The sequence below is a fragment of the Neoarius graeffei genome, chromosome 14, assembly GCF_027579695.1.
Source record: "Neoarius graeffei isolate fNeoGra1 chromosome 14, fNeoGra1.pri, whole genome shotgun sequence".
In the NCBI taxonomy this organism is placed as follows: domain Eukaryota; kingdom Metazoa; phylum Chordata; class Actinopteri; order Siluriformes; family Ariidae; genus Neoarius; species Neoarius graeffei.
Genome location: NC_083582.1, coordinates 8,241,205 through 8,260,600, shown reverse-complemented (window position 1 = coordinate 8,260,600; position 19,396 = coordinate 8,241,205). Strand labels below are relative to the sequence as shown.

The following is a 19,396-nucleotide window of genomic DNA, read 5'->3' as shown; positions in this document are numbered from 1 at the left end:
CGTCACGTTTTCTCCATGTCGGCAACTGTTTTTGTTCCCAATTGAACCAGCCAGCCCCTCGTGCACCATCCGGGCAAACCCAAGTACATCGTTTGTGTCGTGACCTGGGATCCAGGAACATTTTTCGGGGCTGTACTCTTCGAGTTGAGCAGGTCCTGGAGCTTAGCCTCTCTGCGCTGTGAGTCGAGAACCGTGTCGATTCAATGGGCACCTTGCCCCTTGAGCACCCACGGTTCTCCTGGCGCGCACGAGCGTTGCCCTTCTGCCAAGGGACAGCGGATTACTGGATCGAGACATGACACATGGAAGGAGGGAGAGAGCGCCAGGACTCCTTGGGTAGCTCAAGCGGATCCGTGACATCAGTGACGCATTGAAGAACAATGTACCGTAAGGCCCAATGTAAATTGGTGTGGACGCATTCTGCACCACTGTTCAACGTGGACGTCCCACGTGGACATCCGGACTCGATCACAAGGCCCGCGCTGCGGAGTGGTCTGCGTTGAGCGGTGAAATCTTAATAGCTTGGCACCACCTGTTCTAGGTGGTCATTGGTAGCCTCCCACACTGGGATGATGTGAATTGTTGGACGTCCCACGTGGACATCCGGACTCGATCACAAGGCCCGCGCTGCGGAGTGGTCTGCGTTGAGCGGTGAAATCTTAATAGCTTGGCACCACCTGTTCTAGGTGGTCATTGGTAGCCTCCCACACTGGGACGATGTGAATTGTTGGAAGTCTGGCAATGTATGAGGCCAACAGAGTTCGTTGTGGTGTCAGTCACGGGTGCGTGGGTGACCTGTAGCAGGTCCAGTGTGGGCCCAGTTGGTGAATTTGGGCTCCAGATGAGGGGAAAGGGGGCCTTCTTTGAGGGCATGGGCCAGGAGCATGAAGACGGTTGGCACCGTATATTTTTTCATCCAGATCCAAAGTTAGAGCACACACGAAGCGTGATTTGGGGAAAAGGAGCTTCTGGCTTGCAGGACAGAGCATCTGCCTCGCCATTCTTGGCGCTTGGAACGAAGGAACCAGAGAACGGGAAGCTCGTGAAAAACGCAGCCCATCTTGACTGGCGAGAGTTGAGTCATTGAGGGGTTCTCAGAAATTCGACGTTCTTACTATCGGTGAGCGTGGCGAAGGAGTGCGTGGCACCCTTGAGCCGGAATTCTCCCAAAGGCAGCAGCAGCAACCTGTCCGCCACATCATGGCCACCCACGCGGCACAAGCTTTCCTTTCGTTGAGAAGAGGGCGACTGGATGAAGTTTGGGCTTCTCGCTGACTTTTGGGAAACACTCCACAGCTCGAGCGGGGGCTTCCCCTTTCAGAGTGCTCCAGTGGCGCAATAGGTTAGCGCACGGTACTTATACAGCAGTACATGTGAAGCCATGCCGAGGTTGTGAGTTCGATCCTCACCTGGAGCACTGTGTTTATGCATCACCTCCAATCTTTAAGCGTGTGGCTGCATTAAACTTCCGTATGCACGTCAAGAGCACAAGTACTCTTGGTCTTGCCGTCATGTCCCGAGTCCGTCGACAAGGCAAAACCGGGTCCTTCTGCGTCACGTTTTCTCCATGTCGGCAACTGTTTTTGTACTCTTGGTCTTGCCGTCATGTCCCGAGTCCGTCGACAAGGCAAAACCGGGTCCTTCTGCGTCACGTTTTCTCCATGTTGGCAACTGTTTTTGTTCCCAATTGAACCAGCCAGCCCCTCGTGCACCATCCGGGCAAACCCAAGTACATCGTTTGTGTCGTGACCTGGGATCCAGGAACATTTTTCGGGGCTGTACTCTTCGAGTTGAGCAGGTCCTGGAGCTTAGCCTCTCTGCGCTGTGAGTCGAGAACCGTGTCGATTCAATGGGCACCTTGCCCCTTGAGCACCCACGGTTCTCCTGGCGCGCACGAGCGTTGCCCTTCTGCCAAGGGACAGCGGATTACTGGATCGAGACATGACACATGGAAGGAGGGAGAGAGCGCCAGGACTCCTTGGGTAGCTCAAGCGGATCCGTGACATCAGTGACGCATTGAAGAACAATGTACCGTAAGGCCCAATGTAAATTGGTGTGGACGGATTCTGCACCACTGTTCAACGTGGACGTCCCACGTGGACATCCGGACTCGATCACAAGGCCCGCGCTGCGGAGTGGTCTGCGTTGAGCGGTGAAATCTTAATAGCTTGGCACCACCTGTTCTAGGTGGTCATTGGTAGCCTCCCACACTGGGACGATGTGAATTGTTGGAAGTCTGGCAATGTATGAGGCCAACAGAGTTCGTTGTGGTGTCAGTCACGGGTGCGTGGGTGACCTGTAGCAGGTCCAGTGTGGGCCCAGTTGGTGAATTTGGGCTCCAGATGAGGGGAAAGGGGGCCTTCTTTGAGGGCATGGGCCAGGAGCGTGAAGACGGTTGGCACCGTTTATTTTTTCATCCAGATCCAAAGTTAGAGCACACACGAAGCGTGATTTGGGGAAAAGGAGCTTCTGGCTTGCAGGACAGAGCATCTGCCTCGCCATTCTTGGCGCTTGGAACGAAGGAACCAGAGAACGGGAAGCTCGTGAAAAACGCAGCCCATCTTGACTGGCGAGAGTTGAGTCATTGAGGGGTTCTCAGAAATTCGACGTTCTTACTATCGGTGAGCGTGGCGAAGGAGTGCGGGGCACCCTTGAGCCGGAATTCTTCCAAAGGTAGTAGCAGCAATCTGTCCGCCACATCATGGCCACCCACGCGGCACAAGCGTTCCTTTCGTTGAGAAGAGGGCGACTGGATGAAGTTTGGGCTTCTCGCTGAGTTTTGGGAAACACTCCACAGCTCGAGCGGGGGCCTCCCCTTTCAGAGTGCTCCAGTGGCGCAATAGGTTAGCGCACGGTACTTATACAGCAGTACATGTGAAGCCATGCCGAGGTTGTGAGTTCGATCCTCACCTGGAGCACTGTGTTTATGCATCGCCTCCAATCTTTCAGCGTTTGGCTGCATTAAACTTCCGTATGCACGTCAAGAGCACAAGTACTCTTGGTCTTGCCGTCATGTCCCGAGTCCGTCGACAAGGCAAAACCGGGTCCTTCTGCGTCACGTTTTCTCCATGTCGGCAACTGTTTTTGTTCCCAATTGAACCAGCCAGCCCCTCGTGCACCATCCGGGCAAACCCAAGTACATCGTTTGTGTCGTGACCTGGGATCCAGGAACATTTTTCGGGGCTGTACTCTTCGAGTTGAGCAGGTCCTGGAGCTTAGCCTCTCTGCGCTGTGAGTCGAGAACCGTGTCGATTCAATGGGCACCTTGCCCCTTGAGCACCCACGGTTCTCCTGGCGCGCACGAGCGTTGCCCTTCTGCCAAGGGACAGCGGATTACTGGATCGAGACATGACACATGGAAGGAGGGAGAGAGCGCCAGGACTCCTTGGGTAGCTCAAGCGGATCCGTGACATCAGTGACGCATTGAAGAACAATGTACCGTAAGGCCCAATGTAAATTGGTGTGGACGCATTCTGCACCACTGTTCAACGTGGACGTCCCACGTGGACATCCGGACTCGATCACAAGGCCCGCGCTGCGGAGTGGTCTGCGTTGAGCGGTGAAATCTTAATAGCTTGGCACCACCTGTTCTAGGTGGTCATTGGTAGCCTCCCACACTGGGATGATGTGAATTGTTGGACGTCCCACGTGGACATCCGGACTCGATCACAAGGCCCGCGCTGCGGAGTGGTCTGCGTTGAGCGGTGAAATCTTAATAGCTTGGCACCACCTGTTCTAGGTGGTCATTGGTAGCCTCCCACACTGGGACGATGTGAATTGTTGGAAGTCTGGCAGTGTATGAGGCCAACAGAGTTCGTTGTGGTGTCAGTCACGGGTGCGTGGGTGACCTGTAGCAGGTCCAGTGTGGGCCCAGTTGGTGAATTTGGGCTCCAGATGAGGGGAAAGGGGGCCTTCTTTGAGGGCATGGGCCAGGAGCATGAAGACGGTTGGCACCGTATATTTTTTCATCCAGATCCAAAGTTAGAGCACACACGAAGCGTGATTTGGGGAAAAGGAGCTTCTGGCTTGCAGGACAGAGCATCTGCCTCGCCATTCTTGGCGCTTGGAACGAAGGAACCAGAGAACGGGAAGCTCGTGAAAAACGCAGCCCATCTTGACTGGCGAGAGTTGAGTCATTGAGGGGTTCTCAGAAATTCGACGTTCTTACTATCGGTGAGCGTGGCGAAGGAGTGCGTGGCACCCTTGAGCCGGAATTCTCCCAAAGGCAGCAGCAGCAACCTGTCCGCCACATCATGGCCACCCACGCGGCACAAGCTTTCCTTTCGTTGAGAAGAGGGCGACTGGATGAAGTTTGGGCTTCTCGCTGACTTTTGGGAAACACTCCACAGCTCGAGCGGGGGCTTCCCCTTTCAGAGTGCTCCAGTGGCGCAATAGGTTAGCGCACGGTACTTATACAGCAGTACATGTGAAGCCATGCCGAGGTTGTGAGTTCGATCCTCACCTGGAGCACTGTGTTTATGCATCACCTCCAATCTTTAAGCGTGTGGCTGCATTAAACTTCCGTATGCACGTCAAGAGCACAAGTACTCTTGGTCTTGCCGTCATGTCCCGAGTCCGTCGACAAGGCAAAACCGGGTCCTTCTGCGTCACGTTTTCTCCATGTCGGCAACTGTTTTTGTACTCTTGGTCTTGCCGTCATGTCCCGAGTCCGTCGACAAGGCAAAACCGGGTCCTTCTGCGTCACGTTTTCTCCATGTTGGCAACTGTTTTTGTTCCCAATTGAACCAGCCAGCCCCTCGTGCACCATCCGGGCAAACCCAAGTACATCGTTTGTGTCGTGACCTGGGATCCAGGAACATTTTTCGGGGCTGTACTCTTCGAGTTGAGCAGGTCCTGGAGCTTAGCCTCTCTGCGCTGTGAGTCGAGAACCGTGTCGATTCAATGGGCACCTTGCCCCTTGAGCACCCACGGTTCTCCTGGCGCGCACGAGCGTTGCCCTTCTGCCAAGGGACAGCGGATTACTGGATCGAGACATGACACATGGAAGGAGGGAGAGAGCGCCAGGACTCCTTGGGTAGCTCAAGCGGATCCGTGACATCAGTGACGCATTGAAGAACAATGTACCGTAAGGCCCAATGTAAATTGGTGTGGACGGATTCTGCACCACTGTTCAACGTGGACGTCCCACGTGGACATCCGGACTCGATCACAAGGCCCGCGCTGCGGAGTGGTCTGCGTTGAGCGGTGAAATCTTAATAGCTTGGCACCACCTGTTCTAGGTGGTCATTGGTAGCCTCCCACACTGGGACGATGTGAATTGTTGGAAGTCTGGCAATGTATGAGGCCAACAGAGTTCGTTGTGGTGTCAGTCACGGGTGCGTGGGTGACCTGTAGCAGGTCCAGTGTGGGCCCAGTTGGTGAATTTGGGCTCCAGATGAGGGGAAAGGGGGCCTTCTTTGAGGGCATGGGCCAGGAGCGTGAAGACGGTTGGCACCGTTTATTTTTTCATCCAGATCCAAAGTTAGAGCACACACGAAGCGTGATTTGGGGAAAAGGAGCTTCTGGCTTGCAGGACAGAGCATCTGCCTCGCCATTCTTGGCGCTTGGAACGAAGGAACCAGAGAACGGGAAGCTCGTGAAAAACGCAGCCCATCTTGACTGGCGAGAGTTGAGTCATTGAGGGGTTCTCAGAAATTCGACGTTCTTACTATCGGTGAGCGTGGCGAAGGAGTGCGGGGCACCCTTGAGCCGGAATTCTTCCAAAGGTAGTAGCAGCAATCTGTCCGCCACATCATGGCCACCCACGCGGCACAAGCGTTCCTTTCGTTGAGAAGAGGGCGACTGGATGAAGTTTGGGCTTCTCGCTGAGTTTTGGGAAACACTCCACAGCTCGAGCGGGGGCCTCCCCTTTCAGAGTGCTCCAGTGGCGCAATAGGTTAGCGCACGGTACTTATACAGCAGTACATGTGAAGCCATGCCGAGGTTGTGAGTTCGATCCTCACCTGGAGCACTGTGTTTATGCATCGCCTCCAATCTTTCAGCGTTTGGCTGCATTAAACTTCAGTATGCACGTCAAGAGCACAAGTACTCTTGGTCTTGCCGTCATGTCCCGAGTCCGTCGACAAGGCAAAACCGGGTCCTTCTGCGTCACGTTTTCTCCATGTCGGCAACTGTTTTTGTTCCCAATTGAACCAGCCAGCCCCTCGTGCACCATCCGGGCAAACCCAAGTACATCGTTTGTGTCGTGACCTGGGATCCAGGAACATTTTTCGGGGCTGTACTCTTCGAGTTGAGCAGGTCCTGGAGCTTAGCCTCTCTGCGCTGTGAGTCGAGAACCGTGTCGATTCAATGGGCACCTTGCCCCTTGAGCACCCACGGTTCTCCTGGCGCGCACGAGCGTTGCCCTTCTGCCAAGGGACAGCGGATTACTGGATCGAGACATGACACATGGAAGGAGGGAGAGAGCGCCAGGACTCCTTGGGTAGCTCAAGCGGATCCGTGACATCAGTGACGCATTGAAGAACAATGTACCGTAAGGCCCAATGTAAATTGGTGTGGACGCATTCTGCACCACTGTTCAACGTGGACGTCCCACGTGGACATCCGGACTCGATCACAAGGCCCGCGCTGCGGAGTGGTCTGCGTTGAGCGGTGAAATCTTAATAGCTTGGCACCACCTGTTCTAGGTGGTCATTGGTAGCCTCCCACACTGGGACGATGTGAATTGTTGGAAGTCTGGCAATGTATGAGGCCAACAGAGTTCGTTGTGGTGTCAGTCACGGGTGCGTGGGTGACCTGTAGCAGGTCCAGTGTGGGCCCAGGTGGTGAATTTGGGCTCCAGATGAGGGGAAAGGGGGCCTTCTTTGAGGGCATGGGCCAGGAGCGTGAAGACGGTTGGCACCGTTTATTTTTTCATCCAGATCCAAAGTTAGAGTGAAAAGATTCCTTAAACATTTCTAATAATGGTGGCATCAGTCTATGCTTGAACATTTTATAAACTTCAATGGGTACCCCATCTGGCCCAGGGGTTTTCCCTCCTTTGACACTATCAGTGGCTACAGATAATTCCACTAAAGTTATATCTTTCTCTAGTTCTCCCTTAATTACTTCTGGTATCTTGGGAATGTTGATGCTGTCCAGGAAATTATTCAAATCAGATGTATTTGGACCTATTTCTGAGCTATAAAGCTGTTCGTAAAATTTTTGGAAGTTTTCATTTATTTCAATTGGGTCCACAATATTTTCATTATTATCCTTTTGCAGTGAGGTTATTAATATTTCATTCTGAAGTTGTTTGATGCGCCATGCCAGCACTCTGCCAGGCTTTTCACCTTGATCATAGAACGTCTGTTAAAGTTGTAATAAGCTTGATAAAGCTCTTGATGTAGATATTTCATTATATTGTGTTCTTAACAGAAGTAATCTTTGGTGGACATCTTGAGAACCTGATTGATAATATTCGTCTTCTAATTTCTTTATTTCTGTTTCTAATGATTTTGTTTTCTTGTAAGTTTCTTTGGCCTTAGAGCTAGTAATGTTAATTATTTGTCCCCTAATAAAGGCCTTAAACGCTTCCCATCTCATACCTCCTGAGGTTTCTATTGTATTTGTTACAAAATAGTATTTAATCTGTTCATCTAGAAAAGAAACAAAGCCAGTATCTGCCATCCATTTTGTTTTAAATCTCCATTTGGGAATATCACTAGTCAATTTGGAATCATAATAGACTAAAGAGTTTGGAGCATGGTCTGACAGGAGTATGGCTTCATAGGAAACCTCTTTTATTTTATATTTTAGTAATGCTGAGACCAGAAAGAAATCTATGCGGGAATATGACTGATGTGTACTGGAGTAGCATGAATATTTTTCCCATTGGGATTATCTTCCCTCCAAACATCAATTAGACTCATTTCTTTCATGACATGAGGAATTACATCCCTGCTCCTTGGATGTGATTGGTCCACTCCTGAACTTTTGTCCTTCCGTGGATCTAAGGTGCAATTAAAATCACCTGTCATAATACAAGCACCAGGTAAAGAAGCAATGGTAAGAAATATGTTTTGGAAAAACTTGGGTTCGTCTGTGTTTGGAGCATAGATATTTATCAGAATTAATTGTTCCCCAAGAATTCTTCCCTGAATAATCAGGTATTGCCCTGCCTTATCTTTGATAACTTTATGAATTTGTAGTGGAATAGAATTGTGGATCAAAATCATGACACCCCTTGCCTGAGAGGGAAAGGGAGCTGACAGAATTTTACCCTTCCACCTCCTCCTCACTTTAAGCTCATCTTCATGTGTTAGGTGGGTTTCTTGAAGAAATACTATATTAGGTTGTAATATTTTAATCCTGTTCATAACTTGTTTGACCTTTTTTGTTTTTTGTAGCCCTCTGCAATTCCAGGATGTAATTCTAACCTTTAGATCAACAGACATATAGACAAGTAGTATTGCATTTTCCCAACACTTTGAGTAATTTCAGACTAAACAAAGAAAAAAATGAACAAAAAACTAAATTATTTCCCTCGGCCATTATCCGTCCACCTGAATATTACTCCGTCAGGTGTTCCCCCACCTTCATATGCTGGACCTCCAGAAAGCAAAGAGCTGGTCCACACAGCGTGAGGATCAGTATAGCTATGCTGGTGTAAAAAAAAAAAGAAAAACAAAAAGAAAAAACAGAGTAAGCATAACTACTCTGCTACTATGATTCAGAAAATTCCTTTACAACAGCCCAGCAAACAAAAAATGCATCCCTATTTGCTTAATTAAACCGTTCATATTTAATCAGAGAATTGTTCCTTATCAATAGGCTGGGGAGGGAGAGAGATCAGAACTCAGTGTAACAACTTAACTAACTTTCACTCTGCACTCCGCTCCTGTCCCTACGCTGTATCAAGATATCAAAATAATGTTCCATCAGCAGTTTTGGATGACATTTGTTACGGTGTCATCTGCTCATCAATACCTCAGTCTGGATGAATATCCGACTGGATCTTCTTAATGAAGCGCTCGGCTTCGTCGGCGCAGCTGAAGATGTGTGAGCGCTCCTTGTAGGTGACTATAAGTCAGGCAGGAGAGATCATACCGTACCGGAGCCCCAGTGAACGGAGTTGTCGCCTTGCCTCCCCGAACTCTTTCAGCTTCTTGTGCGTCTCTGCCGCCATGTCCTGATAGAACCTCACCGTCTGGTTCTTGTAGAGGATCTGTTTTTTCGCCCTAGCCGCTCTCATCACCGCTTCCTTCTCTGTAATTTAGAAACTTCGTTATGAGGGTCATAGGTGCGGAGTTTATATTATCTGGTCTTCTTGGTCCAAGCTTGTGTGCTCTTTCCACTGTAATTTTCCCCCGGAGTGGTGCTAGCTCCAGTGCTTCTGGTATCCAGCTCTCCAGGAATCCACAGGTGTCTTCACTCTCCGCGCCCTCAGGTAGATTAACAAGCCGTACGTTGGAACGATGTGAGCGAGCTTCTAGGTCCAGTACTTTCTCTTCCAAGTCTTTAGTTTTCCCCTCTAAATTTTTCACCTTCTCTTGGAGCACAGTAACATTGTCTTCTGTTGTTGAGATTCTTGTCTCTGCCTGTGTGACTCTTTCTGAGCAGTCTGTAATGTCTCTCCTTACACTTTCAATTGCAGACAGGATGCCATCAAATTTGGATGAGAACTCAGTTTTCATGGTGTTAATAGCTGCCAGTATTGTTGTCAAAGATGTACCGGACTCCCCCCCGGCAGTAGTAATGTCTCCCTCCGACTGTTTCTCGGGGCTAATGGCAGCGTCAGGGCTGGCGCCAGCTCTAGCTTGTATAGCCTCGCCGCTAGCGGCCATCTTGGCTTTGGCAGTTGGTGTTGCAAAATTCATTAGGTCGGTTTGGTTTGTCCGGCCGTGATTTGTCTTCCTTTGACTCATCGGTTTTCCTTAAACCTTGGTGTTGTAGTTGGGCTGAATGATGCACAAAATTGAGCTTTTTAGAAAGGATTTGAAGATTGGAGTAGCAGAGCAGTCTTGCACGCGCCTATTCAGCAAGCTGCCATAACCGGAAGTCTAGCTGTGAAATCTTAATAGCTTGGGACCACCTGTTCTAGGTGGTCATTGGTAGCCTCCCACACTGGGATGATGTGAATTGTTGGAAGTCTGGCAATGTATGAGGCCAACAGAGTTCGTTGTGGTGTCAGTCATGGGTGCGGGGGTGACCTGTAGCAGGTCATGTGTGGGCCCAGGTGGTGAATTTGGGCTCCAGATGAGGGGGGCTTCTTTGAGGGCATGGGCAAGGAGAGTGAAGACGGTTGGCACAGTTTATTTTTTCATGCAGATCCAAAGTTATCGCACACACGAAGTGTGATTTGGGGAAAATGAGCTTCTGGCTTGCAGGACAGAGCATCTGCCTCACCATTCTTGGTGCTTGGAATGAAGGAAACAGAGAACGGGAAGCTCGTGGAAAACACAGCCCATCTTGCCTGGCGAGAGTTGAGTCATTCAGGGGTTCTCAGAAATTCGACGTTCTTACTATCGGTGAACGTGGTGAAGGAGTGCGGGGCACCCTTGAGCCAGAATTCTTCCAAAAGTAGCAGCAGCAATCTGTCCACCACATCATGGCCACCCATGCGGCACAAGCATTCCTTTCGTTGAGAAGAAGGCGACTGGATGACGTTTCGGCTTCTCGCTGAGTTTTGGGAAACACTCCACAACTCGAGCGGGGGCTTCCCCTTTCAGAGTGCTCCAGTGGTGCAATAGGTTAGTGCACAGTACTTATACAGCAGTACATGTGAAGCCATGCTGAGTTTGATCCTCACCTGGAGCATTGTGTTTATGCATTACCTCCAATCTTTCAGGGAGTGGCTGCATTAAACTTCAGTATGCACGTCAAGAGCACAAGTACTCTTGATCTTGCCATCATGTCCTGATTCCATCAACAAGGTAAAATTGGGTCCTTCTGCGCCAAGTCCACAACTGTCTTTCTTCCCAATTTAACCAGCCAGCCCCTCGTGCACCATCCTGGCAAACCCAAGTACATCATTGTGTCGTGACCTGGGATCCAGGAACATTTTTCGGGGATGTACTTGTTCGAGTTGAGCAGGTCCTGGAGCTTAGCTTCTCTGCGCTGTGAGTCGAGAACCATGTCGATTCAACAGGCACCTTGCCCCTTGAGCACCCATGGTTCTCATGGCGGGTATGAGGGTTGCCCATCTGCCAAGGGACAGCAGATTACTGGATCGAGACATGACACATGGAAGGAGGGAGAAAGCGCCAGGACTCCTTGGGTAGCTAGCTCAAGCAGATATGTGACATCAGTGACGCATTGAAGAATAATGTAAGGCCCAATATAAATTGTTTTGGATTGGATGAAGGTCCAATCTTTCAGTGTGGCTGCATTAAACTTCAATATGCACATCAAGAGCACAAGTTCCCTTGATCTTGCTGTCATGTCCCAATTCTCATCTGCCTTCGACAAGGAAAATTTGCGTCCTTCTGCATCATGTTTTTGCTAACTCCGCACCTGCTTTTCCTGAATTCAATTTGAGTTACATTACATTACATTTAGCAGATGCTCTTATCCAGAGCAGTTAGGTGCTTTGCAAAAGGGCACTTCACCCATTCCTGCTTGTACACGGAATTAAGCCAGTGACCTTTTGTTCCCAAAGCTGCTTCTCTAACCGTTAGGCCATTGCTTTCACACATAAATCACACTTCACGTAAATAGCACTTCACGTAAATAGCACTGCAGTCTTCAGGTCTAATTAATGATGTGAGTGATTTCAGTACTCTGTGTATGTGTGCGTGACTATGTCGCTTCTGTGGCAGCACCTTGTGTATTATTATTATTATTATTATTATTATTATTAATTTTGAATTTGAATCATATGATATATTTCTTATGTTAGGGTTGGGTTTTTTTTAAATTATGCACATTTATCTTGAATATCCACACACTCCACTCACTCCAGAAACTGGTGTGTCAAAGGAAGCGATATTTCTCCTAGGAAAGAAAGCGCTAGCTTGGAAATCTTTACACAATATGATGAAAGTTTGCAAGAGCACTCATTTCGAACTCAGTCAAGCTCCAACTATTTCATGCTACAACATAAAACATCTTACTCTATGGTTGTGTTGCCTGGTCACGAAGACAAGAGGAAAATTCACTCCATGGCACATATACACACATGCTAAGAATGATGTACAACATCAACTGGACAGACAAAGTTAATAACAACGCGTTACGGCAGCTTGAGCAGAATTTCAGAAGTTATCAGGGAACGACGTCTAAAACTTGCTGGTCATATATTCTGGGACACATCATCTCCTGGACACCTGACAGTTACCTGGCTACGCTGAGAGAGGATGACCACCATCAACTTTCGTACACACTCTTCTTCACAACACTAGCATCAACAACATCAGTGAATTAGAAACCTGCATAAAAGACAGAGTGGTTTGGTGTCGATTGTCTCGCTGTCAAAACAAATGACACTGACCGGAACTGAACTGAAAAATTCTTGAATATCTTTTTGAACATAGGACGGCTATCATAGTTATTATTGGACATTTTACAATCAGATATTTTAATATTTATAGTTTTTATAGTAATCATAGGGCATTTTACCATAGTACATTACCGTGGGCTATTTTATATCTGTCATATTTTATGTTGATTTTAATATTGTAATGTGCATTTGATCAGATTTTTCAAGTTTAGGTCATAAAAAGAATTTTCCCTGATACCCAATTATTTTTCTTTAGTGGACCGAAAGCTACTGAATTCGAATCATAGATTTCCAATTTTATTAGTTTTTTAATTTAGAATAATTAATAAATTTAGGGCCAGTATTTTTTCCTGCTTCACCATGACCCAATACAAGATACTACGTTCCTCATCACGTGATGGGCTTTCTCCGTTCACACAAGGCATTGTGGGATACAAATTTGAAACAGGAGAGAAAAATGGAAGACGCAAGTGTGTGAATGAAACATGAAAAACCGGTTCCAGTAACAGAAAGTGAGAAGAAAAGACGTTATGTTATATATGAAGGAAAGGAAACGCAGGATGAAACTAATAAATATCGGCGGTCAGTGAGCACCTCGGTGTGATCAGCTGTTCGTTTAGCGACAGAATGATGGAACTGTCAGTACACAGTCAAAGGTAAACCAGTAGATGGCAGTAATGCAACACTGTGGATGCCAGCTGCTGTACAAGCCAAAAGAAGAAGAAATGCGCACATGGACTTCCTCTGTCTACTTGACTGCGTGAAGCGAGCAATTTCATGCACATTATTTGCTTTAATCCCCTCAAATTAAATAACTTCCCAGCCACAGAATGGCCTGATATTTTGTGAGACATTACAGAAATAAACATATATCACAATGACCACATTTCAGAGGGAACTAAATTTCACCGGTTTTATGAAATCGAAAGGCCGTCTTGCTTTAATATGTAAATTTGTGCAATAGAAGCACTTATTATTATTATTATTATTATTAGTGTGTGTGTGCGTGTGACCTACTGCCTGTGCGGCCTTGTCGTATCCATCTGGGTTGACCGATGGCAGTAGATGGATGCGTGTCTCATGAACCAGGCGCCTTATCCTTTGGTTTCCAGAGCGATACTCCACACATAAGAACTGCATTAACAGGAGGAGAAGTTCACGCCCCAGCACCTCGTTACCATGGGAACCCGCTGTGTAGCGAAACTCTGGCTCACCTGGAGGAGGGGGTTGGATGAGTCATACCTGCGAGTGTGTTTTGATGAGTCATGGTAGCACTTTATCTCAGAAGGCTGTAAAGAGTGTGTTGTGCTCGTGTGTGTGATGATGATGATGATGATGATATCTTACCCAGCTCATGTTCTCCTGGATTATCTGTTATCTCTATAGCGTAGAGTTTCTGCCCGTTGTAGCTCTTCCCAATGTTATAAATGCGAGTGATATTCGGACACATTTCATTCACCACCTTCATTAACTGCAGCACAAAGAAAAGATTTATTTACTGTTTTTTTTTTTGTTTTTTTTAAACACTGAAAACGACAACTGAGTGCCTGCAAGGAATTTAAAACAATTAGTGTCATGACATATAATCAATGACAGCCTGATGTGATGAAATGGAGTTACTGTTACCACACAGACATTGTTTATTTTCTTTTATTATATGGTATGAGCTGCTTCTCAGGGCGGCACGGTGGTGTAGTGGTTAGCGCTGTCGCCTCACAGCAAGAAGGTCTGGGTTCGAGCCCCGTGGCCGGCGAGGGCCTTTCTGTGCGGAGTTTGCATGTTCTCCCCGTGTCTGTGTGGGTTTCCCCCACAGTCCAAAGACATGCAGGTTAGGTTAACTGGTGACTCTAAATTGACCGTAGGTGTGAATGTGAGTGTGAATGGTTGTCTGTGTCTATGTGTCAGCCCTGTGATGACCTGGCGACTTGTCCAGGGTGTACCCCGCCTTTCGCCCGTAGTCAGCTGGGATAGGCTCCAGCTTGCCTGCGACCCTGTAGAAGGATAAAGCAGCTAGAGATAATGAGATGAGATGAGATGAGATGAGCTGCTTCTGGTAAAATCGTATGCTCTGATTGGTTCCTTGGCAGGCAGTGTTTTCCCATAATTCCCCTGGTGATTATGGACTTTCTTTCCAAGGTGCTGGCTTTCAATGTTGCAAAAAAAACCCAACGAAAACAAAATGACAAAAAAAGATGAACTGGAAATCAAAGTGGCCCTGGATATAGTGGCCCTGGCAAACACCACCTAGGCGCTCCAACATCTAGTGAATGACATTAGTAGATACACGGGAAACATTGGCCTTGTCATCTGTGCCAAAAACCCCAAGAATATGTTAAGTGGAGAACATCAGTCTCCCACAGATGTCTTAACTGACCAGAAGAAAGTGGATGAAGTATAGAACTTCACCTATTTAGGCATTTCCATCAACAGCCTAAACGACAGACCACGAACTGAAATGTTGTATTGGGAAGGCATCAGCAGCTTTCAACCAGCTGAACCAGATATGGAGCAACAAGAAAGTCTCCCTTAAAATCAAACTGCGGTTCTACAACTCAAATGTTCTATCCACATTGCTATATGGATGCGAAACCTGGCAACTGAAAACCAGCCAAGAGAGAAAACTAGATGTGTTTGACACCAAATGCCTCAGAAAAATCCTAGGCATCAAATGGAACAACTTTGTGTCAAACAAGGAAATAAGAGACAGATGTCAGCAACCTCCTGTATCAACAACTATCTGCAATCGATGCCTCCACTGGCTAGGACATGCCTTGAGACTTCCCACGACAAGACTTGCAAACCAGGCCGCCAATTGGGACCCAACAGACGAGAAAAAGATGGCAACCCAAAATGAGTTGGCGACGAATGGTGGAGAGGGACCTACATTTGGTCCATAAAAATTGGAAAGATGCCAACAGAATAGCGTAGGATCGGTCGAAACGGAGCGGCTAGACCGCCTCATGCGTCGCTAGACATGCAAATGGGTGAAGTGTTGGAAACCAGCTGGGACCCAATGTTGACACTATTCCTGTGTTGATAAGAAACAGAAAACATAGAGCACATTTAACCCCGGGGGTGAACCAATCTAATCTCCTTCCTGTTTTAAAACAGTATCAGAGTGCACAAGCAGATATTACTTCTAGACTTTCTGTAAAGCTAGCTCTTCTGAACATTAGATCACTTTTAAACAAGTCATTTTTAATTAATGATCTTATTTGTAAACACAATCTTGATTTTTTGCTTCTAACTGAAACCTGGCTGGATCAAGCAAATAGTGCTACCACCCTTATTGAAGCAGCTCCCCCAAATTTTAATTTTTTGAATGTTACCCGACAAGGGAAAGGTGGAGGGATCGCAAATATATTCAAAGTCTCTTTTCAATGTAAACAATCCTCACTTGGTGATTTTATGTCCTTTGAACACTTATGTGCACTTGTTACATGCTCTCCTAACATATTATTATTAACTATTTATAGGCCTCCGAGACATTCAGCCAAAGTCTTTCTTGAAGAGTTTGGTGAACTGTTATCAGTCATTTGCTTAGAGTTTGATTGTCTTATTATATCTGGGGATTTTAACTTGCATGTAGATAATACTGATAACATTTATGCCAAAGAACTACTTGCAATTATTGACAACTTCAACCTAGTACAACATGTACAGGGGCCGACCCACTCTCATGGTCATACTCTTGACCTCGTCATCACAAAGGGTCTTACTGTTTCTAATACTGTTGTTGACCTGGCCTTATCTGATCATTTCTGTGTTTTCTTTGATGTTTCTATGTCTCCTCACATTCAGAACAGCTCAACGACTATAGGTAGGAGAGTCATAAAAGACAACACATGTGCTCTCTTTGAGCAAGCTCTCTCTCAGAACTCAACCAAAATGTCAGACTCTGTAGATTATTTACTGGAATTTTTTAATTTAAATATGACCCAAATTATGGATGATATTGCTCCATTCAAAATCAAAAGAGTCAATGATAAGCAGAAAGCACCATGGAAGCAGTACCCAGCTGTTAAACTGCTAAAGAGAGAATGTAGAAAGACTGAAAGAAAATGGTGCAAATCTAAACTTCACATCCATTATCAAATCCATAAAGAGATGCTTTGTAATTATAATTATGAAATTCGTAAAGCAAGACAGTCTTTCTTCTCCAACATCATCAGCAGGAATATGAACAATGCCCGTGTGCTATTTTCAACAGTAGAGAAGCTAACTAATCCCCCACCACAATTAGCACCTGAACTTCTCTCAGTTAATAAATGCAATGAGTTTGCATCCTTTTTCAAAGGTAAAATTGATCAAATATGGCAGAATATTTCTCATAATATATCTCAGTTGCAAAAAATTGAAAAACTGCAATGACCAATGACACAGATAGATAACTTCAACACAATGTCAGAATTTTGTTTAATTGATTATGAGACTCTTGAAAAAACTGTACAAAATCTCAGTTCCTCAACATCTGAACTGGACATTCTGCCCACCAACTTTTTTAAGTCTGTTCTTCATCTTATAATTACAGATGTGCTTCAAATTATAAATACATCCCTGGAGACTGGCATTGTTCCTGTGTCCCTAAAAAAAGCCGTTGTAAAGCCCCTTCTTAAAAAAAAATAATCTGGATCCTTCAGTGCTAAATAACTACAGGCCAATATCAAATTTACCATTCATCAGGAAAATCCTGGAAAAAATTGTCTTCAATCAATTAACTGCCTTCTTGATATCAAACAGCCGTTTTGATAATTTTCAGTCAGGATTTCATGCCAATCATAGCACTGAAACAGCACTGATTAAAGTTATAAATGACATACATCTTAATACTGATGCAGGCAAAACATCGGTCCTGGTATTACTGGACCTCAGTGCAGCTTTTGATACTGTTGATCACAACATACTGCTATATCGACTTGAACACTGGGTTGGATTGACTGGTAAAGTTATCAATTGGTTAAATTCATACTTAAAAGATAGAAGCTTCTTTGTTACCCTGGGAAATTGTTCCTCAACGTCAATGTCCTTGACCTGTGGTGTCCCCCAGGGGTTGATTCTTGGACCATTACTTTTCAACCTTTATATGCTCCCACTTGGGCAAATTATCAATACAAATTCAATTTTGTATCACTGCTATGCAGATGACACCCAAATTTATTTTACTCTATCACCTAATGATTATGCCCCCCTTGAATGTCTCTACCAGTGTATCGATCAATTCAATAGCTGGATGTCACAAAATTTTCTTCAGCTGAACACAGATAAAACAGAAGTAATTCTATTTGGAAAAAAAGATGAAAGACTCAGGATTACCACTATTCTTGACACAAAAGGGATTAAAACTAAAGAAATGGTTAAAAATCTTGGTGTTTTCATTGACAGCGAGCTAAACTTTGACAGTCATATGAAAGCAATCACTAAAACGGCATTTTATCACCTAAAAAACATTTCCAAACTAAGAGGACTTATGTCAAAAAATGATCTGGAAAAACTAATACATGCCTTCATCTCTAGTAGGGTTGATTACTGCAATGGCCTTTTCACAGGCCTGCCAAAAAAGACCATCAAACGACTTCAGCTGGTTCAAAATGCAGCGGCTAGGGTTCTCACACGAACAAAAAGAACAGAGCACATTACTCCAATTCTAAGGTCCCTTCACTGGCTTCCAGTAAGCTACAGAATTGACTTTAAAGTATTGCTGCTGGTGTACAAATCTCTAAATGGTACAGGGCCCAATTACCTCTCTGATATGTTGCAGCGGCCTAACCCAATCAGATCTACCAGATAGCAGCAGCAAAATTTACTATTAAAACCTGTTGTTAAAACAAAGTGTGGTGAAGTAGCTTTTAGCTACTATGCAGTGCAGCTATGGAACCAACTGCCAGAGGACATTAAAAATGCTCCTGCTGTTGGCAGCTTCAAATCTAGGTTAAAGACCAAGCTGTTTTCAGATGCTTTCTGTTAAATAATTAATATTGTCTTCTTTACATTCTTTATAATCTTTACTTTCTCTGCACGTTTTAAATTTACTTTAACTTTATTCTATTTTATTCTTTATTCTATTCCTTCTCATCCTATTTGAACTACTACTTCATTTTATTATTTTATTTTTACTATTGTTTAATTCTTATTATTTTCTTTTAATTCTTTTAATTCTTTTAATTAATTGTTTTAGAATAAAAATAAAATTATTTTATGTAATTTTATTTCTCTATTGTTTACTGTTTTTGTTTTTACTTCTGTAAAGCACATTGAACTGCCATTGTGTATGAAATGTGCTATATAAATAAACTTGCCTTGCCTTGCCTAGACACAGGCGCGACTAAATGTAAGTCTAAGGAAATCAAAATGGAATTAAAAACAGCCAGAAGACAAACAAGTCACCGAGTTATTCAAGAAATGAGCAATGAAGAGCATTCAAAAACTGCTAACTGCTAACAGAAATTCAGTTTTGAAACCGCTAGCCATTTATTCTGCATGTGTGACTTAACTACATTACAAATATGATGTGACTGAAACATCAGCAGTGTCACGCTTCATTATAATGAGGGTCTATTTTAATCTTAGAAATAAAAAAGCCATATAATAAACTCCTTATTAACTGAGCGCGAGGTCTTTATGGGAAAATATCATATTTTCCCGTAAAGACCGAGCGCTCAGGTAATAATTAGTTAATAACAGCATGCTCTACATATACGGTATAAACAAACAAACTAATTAATAAAGGCCATGCCATCGTAATGCACCTCCTGGACACCAGATGTCACTGTCTGTAAAATACTCAGGCTTATAAACATTACCAATCCGATTCAGTTTCTGTCAGCATATTCTCCTCAGAGGTGAAAAAAACATACCTTATAAAATCATAACTTCAGCCTGTGTTTTGGACAGAGTCTCCAGTGTCAGTGCTTTGCGATGTCTTGACATGACATTTGTTTTAACGAGGATTTCTGTGAG

At 45.4% G+C, this 19,396-nt stretch overlaps 1 protein-coding gene and 4 non-coding genes across 7 annotated transcripts in view; 4 read left to right on the top strand and 1 right to left on the bottom strand.

Annotated features, from left to right (window-relative positions):
* cpxm2 (carboxypeptidase X (M14 family), member 2) overlaps nucleotides 1-19,396 on the bottom strand; it is a 164,320-nt gene that overhangs the window by 62,786 nt on the left and 82,138 nt on the right. For all 3 annotated transcript variants that reach the window (XM_060939219.1, XM_060939220.1, XM_060939221.1), the window contains exons 8-9: nucleotides 13,787-13,910; nucleotides 13,457-13,653 (exon numbers count right to left, since the gene is read on the bottom strand). In XM_060939219.1, the coding sequence (XP_060795202.1) occupies nucleotides 13,457-13,653; nucleotides 13,787-13,910 (321 nt within the window). The remainder of the gene's footprint in view (nucleotides 1-13,456; nucleotides 13,654-13,786; nucleotides 13,911-19,396) is intronic.
* trnai-uau (transfer RNA isoleucine (anticodon UAU)) lies at nucleotides 1,325-1,417 on the top strand. Its single transcript is given in 2 exon segments — nucleotides 1,325-1,362; nucleotides 1,382-1,417. It is a non-coding gene; the product is annotated as a tRNA-Ile (tRNA).
* trnai-uau (transfer RNA isoleucine (anticodon UAU)) lies at nucleotides 2,826-2,918 on the top strand. Its single transcript is given in 2 exon segments — nucleotides 2,826-2,863; nucleotides 2,883-2,918. It is a non-coding gene; the product is annotated as a tRNA-Ile (tRNA).
* trnai-uau (transfer RNA isoleucine (anticodon UAU)) lies at nucleotides 4,378-4,470 on the top strand. The gene is given in 2 exon segments: nucleotides 4,378-4,415; nucleotides 4,435-4,470. It is a non-coding gene; the product is annotated as a tRNA-Ile (tRNA).
* Nucleotides 5,879-5,971, top strand: trnai-uau (transfer RNA isoleucine (anticodon UAU)). Its single transcript is given in 2 exon segments — nucleotides 5,879-5,916; nucleotides 5,936-5,971. It is a non-coding gene; the product is annotated as a tRNA-Ile (tRNA).